Source organism: Lytechinus pictus, chromosome 16 (genome assembly GCF_037042905.1).
Source record: "Lytechinus pictus isolate F3 Inbred chromosome 16, Lp3.0, whole genome shotgun sequence".
In the NCBI taxonomy this organism is placed as follows: domain Eukaryota; kingdom Metazoa; phylum Echinodermata; class Echinoidea; order Temnopleuroida; family Toxopneustidae; genus Lytechinus; species Lytechinus pictus.
This window is the reverse complement of record NC_087260.1, coordinates 27,876,327-27,880,472: the sequence shown is the minus strand read 5'-3', so window position 1 is coordinate 27,880,472 and position 4,146 is coordinate 27,876,327. Positions and strand designations below refer to the sequence as shown.

The 4,146-nt window shown below is 39.8% G+C and overlaps 1 protein-coding gene across 1 annotated transcript; it reads left to right on the top strand.

Moving 5' to 3' along the window:
- Positions 1 to 864: 864 nt before the first annotated feature.
- On the top strand, positions 865 to 3,607 carry LOC129279253 (14-3-3 protein 2-like). The gene has a single exon (XM_054915350.2). The coding sequence runs from the start codon at positions 1,466 to 1,468 to the stop codon at positions 2,225 to 2,227; it is 762 nt and encodes a 253-aa protein (XP_054771325.2). The 5' UTR covers positions 865 to 1,465; the 3' UTR covers positions 2,228 to 3,607.
- The last annotated feature ends 539 nt before the right edge of the window (positions 3,608 to 4,146 follow it).

Here is a 4,146-nt window from a genome sequence, read left to right as displayed (position 1 = left end):
GTCCTCGGGGGGTGGGGGTAGTTGTCCTCAGAGGGGTAGTTGTCCGGGGGGAATTGTCCTCTGGGGGTAATTTTCCGGGGGTAGTTGTCCGGGGGGTGATTGTCCATACAGGGGGTAGTCGTCCTGATACGGGTACTGGGCATCCAGGTAGGGGCTCATCCGGTCGACCTGTGGCCCTACCCTTTGAGAAGCACCCAAAATATTTTGTAGGGGAATAGTCATTCATGCACACGTAAGTGAGGACCTTTTTTATTTTTTATTATAATTCTCATTTTTTTTGCTTGTCAAATTTAACCAAAACGGACCTCGATTTGATAGTGGTCAAGACCCCCCCCCCTTTTGCTGGCCAAAACCATCCCGTAAAAATACTCCACTTTTGTAAAATCCTTGATCCGCCCCTGAATGTAGGAATGATGGCAGATGTGTGCTACTCTGACCACGACAACATATCCAATATATCATCATAGAGGGTTATAGTATTAAAAGAATTCCAGGATACAAATGAGTTGAATAACCAGGGAGATATGACCACATTTCAAGATAAGGTGTACATTGGATGCTACCGTGTTTTTCACAAATCAACAATTTATAAGATAATTAATCTGGATAACTACTTTAATTGTGCCTCTTTTAACCCTACAAGGAATGGGATATTTGAAATATATTGAGGACTGGGGGGGGGGGGGGGCGTACGTGATGCCCCTTCTGATCTCGGCCGTCGTTCGTGCGATTGCTCTGAAATTTGGCATGCGCATTCTTTACCACATAAGCTACAAGCAGGTATAAAAAAACTTTAAAAAATATTCATTTCTTATATGAACTCCAAGAGTCCAAATATAAACTTATTCCTGATCGTGCAGGTCTTATTTCACATCGGCCTTCGGCCTCGGTGAAATAAACCTGCACTCGGGATAATTTTATATTTGTCGTACATATCAGTATATTGTCCCGGTATATTGTACAATAGATTGTACACTATTTAAACAGAGGTATATTATTATGATTCGACGGGATGCCAGTGTGACCCCCATTCATCTTTTCAACTGATGCGCCCCGTTGGGCAATATCTTTTGTTGAGGTAGATCTACAACGACAAGCCATGTTCATTGATGCTTGACCACTTCCACCATTCCCAAGCGCTGTTTTATTGTTCAATAATGATCTATCCGCTCAATGAGTGTGTCAGCGGAGTATGAGTAAGTGCATGCAACACACGCATTCCACGTCCATACACATACACACACACAATACATACGCGCTATAGTATGTACCCCGCCTAGGCCCTGCACACAGATATAGCGCTAGCGACAAGTACAAGTAACAGCAACTACACACCCATTTAGATTATACATGTCGTTTCGCGTTGTAAACGGCTTCCGTATTTGATCAACCCAAAGTTCCCTATTTTAACCTTGTTCTGGTCTTGCTCTGGATTTTTATCGTGCCCTTGGATTATAATAAAAATATGGCCGAGCAGAAGTTGAGTGACTCTGAAAAATGGGAGCTGGTGGAGATGGCCAAGACATCAGAAATGGCGGAGAGGTACGACGAAATGGTTGGCTACATGAAAAAGGTAGCCAAGGAGGGTAACGTCGATTTGGATTCTGCAGAGAGGAATCTTCTGTCGGTGGCGTACAAGAATGTGGTAGGTGCGAGACGTTCTGCATGGCGCATTATCAGTGGCACCGAGCAGAAAGCAACAGAAAAAGGCAAGGAGCAAGAGGCAGTATATGCCAAACAGTATAGACTAGAGATTGAGCAGGAGCTGAAAGATATCTCCAGCGACGTTATAGAACTTTTAACAGATACCTTGATAGCCCACGCCACAGCCGATGATTCTAAAGTATTTTACCATAAAATGGAAGGAGACTACTCCAGATATCTAGCCGAGATCGCTACCGCGGAAGAACGTGGAGATATTGCAGGTCGCAGTTTGAAAGCATACAAAAAAGCTAGTGAAGTTGCAGAGAGTTTACCTTCTACACATCCATTAAAGTTGGGCCTGGTACTCAACTTCAGCGTATTCTACTACGAGATCATGGGTTCCCCTGAACGTGCCTGTGAACTGGCCAAGACAGCATTCGATAATGCCATTGCAGATCTGGATGGTATCAAAGAGGACAACTACAAGGATTCAACTCTCATCATGCAACTGTTGAGGGACAACCTAACACTATGGACTTCCGAAAGGTCAGATGACGTAGAGGACATTGAAGATCAACAATAGCAGGAGACATCTTAAGCTAAGGTCATAGGTCACTTGGACATATTCTCCAACACAGAGATTAGAAGCAAATCTTTAAATGCAGTTCTCCTTACACTACCAATACTATGTAATAGGCCTACATATTATCTCTTTTCTATATGCTAGCAACATCTAACTCTTGAGAGAAATATTGGGTAACAGTTACTTTCTGCAAAGAAATAGGCCTATATAAATGCCCTTGTTTACGGCCATTGAAATGATTACGACATACGTGTGCACTTCTGTGGATTACAATTTGAAGAAATGAAAGACAAAAATTGCGCTAATAATACACTAGTTACCGTAATAGAAATATAATAATGTGAAATGTATAAACTTGGAAATGTAATGTATACATTATATTGTGTAAGGTATTGTACATGTATCTCTTAAATCATGAAGTGATGAAACACATTGGAGACAAAGCTAATCAAATTTGAGGAAAATGGGGGGGGGGGGGGGAATATGAAAGTGTACATGATATACTAATTCTCTCATATTGTTTCAAATATAACTTGTGTTCCGTTTGATGTTTGTTTGGCATTAGTTTTATTGGCAGGAATATGCATAAGTGGACATTCTCTCTTTTTCTAAATTTTGCACTGTGTGATGATGTAGTTTGAATCTGTACTTCTGCTTTATTTTTTTTTCTTGTGGATTTAGAAAGTGCCGATGGAACAAGAGATTCACCCTAATGCACTATCTTCCTTTAAGCACAGAATAATAGAGAATGTATATGTTGCACAATTCCACCGAGATGTGGTTATCTCAAAGATCTTTTCAGGGGAAAAGTCTTTACTTAGCTCCAAAATGCTCTTTAAACCATATCTTGTATTATTTGTGTTTTTTTTTGTACGGTGCAAAAAGGGAGAATATTATATTGAGAATTCTAATGATTTGGCATTTGTGCTGATAGTTTAGTTTCTTTTTCCTTTTTTTAATGTGAAGAAGTATATACTACCCGTGTTACTTATTTTCTATTACACTTTATATTGTTTATGTTACCCTATGTGCTTTATTAAATAGTTGATAATTTTCTTTAAGGTCTTGTCAAAGCAACAGTATGCAGTTAGATTTAGATTACATTGACGTGTGTCGTGATCCATACATAACGTCTGTGGATGATGTTCTTTTGGAAATGTACGTCCCTCCCCAAACAAGTGACTTCTTCGCTCGGCGACGTTGATTGAGTTCTTGACATAAAAAATATAATTAAAAGGGTTCTCCGGGCTGAAAATATTAAATATCATTATTAATAGAGTAAATCCACAAGTGGGGATATGACATCTATTGAATAATCATGAACACAATCATGTACTGTTTCACCGAAATAATACAATTTTTAAACTGTCATAACTGTTATTCCTTGTCCGATTTTGATCAATTTTCAGTGATTTGTTTGTCTGATTATTCTTTATCTGTTGAAAACATAACTTTCAGCTTGGAGTTCCCCTTTAAACCCCTGCGTCGCTGAAAGTCCCCCCCCCCTACTTCGCTAAAATAAAAACTCGCAAATTTAATGGCATGGGGAACAAAAAGGGCGAAGGGACAGGGGAAAGATAATGAAGGTAAAAGGGAGAAAGAAAGGAAAAGATGAGAATAGGAGAAGGGAAAAGAGTGGTAAAGTAGGGGAAAGAAGAGTGAGGTGAATGGAGAAATAGAACAATAAGAAAGGTATAGGGAGATGGGAAAGGGAGAAAGAAGAGATATGAAAAGAAGACAAAGAGAGAGAGAAAAGAAAGGAATGGGAAAGAGGGGGGGGGGGGGGGAGAAGGAATATTGAGAGTAAATAAAGGAAGGGAGAGGGGGAGAAGAAGGAAGAGAGGAAATAGTTGAAGAGAAAGAGAAAATAAGGAAAGGAATGGATGAAAGAAGGTAAGATAACAGAAAAAAGGGAAAGA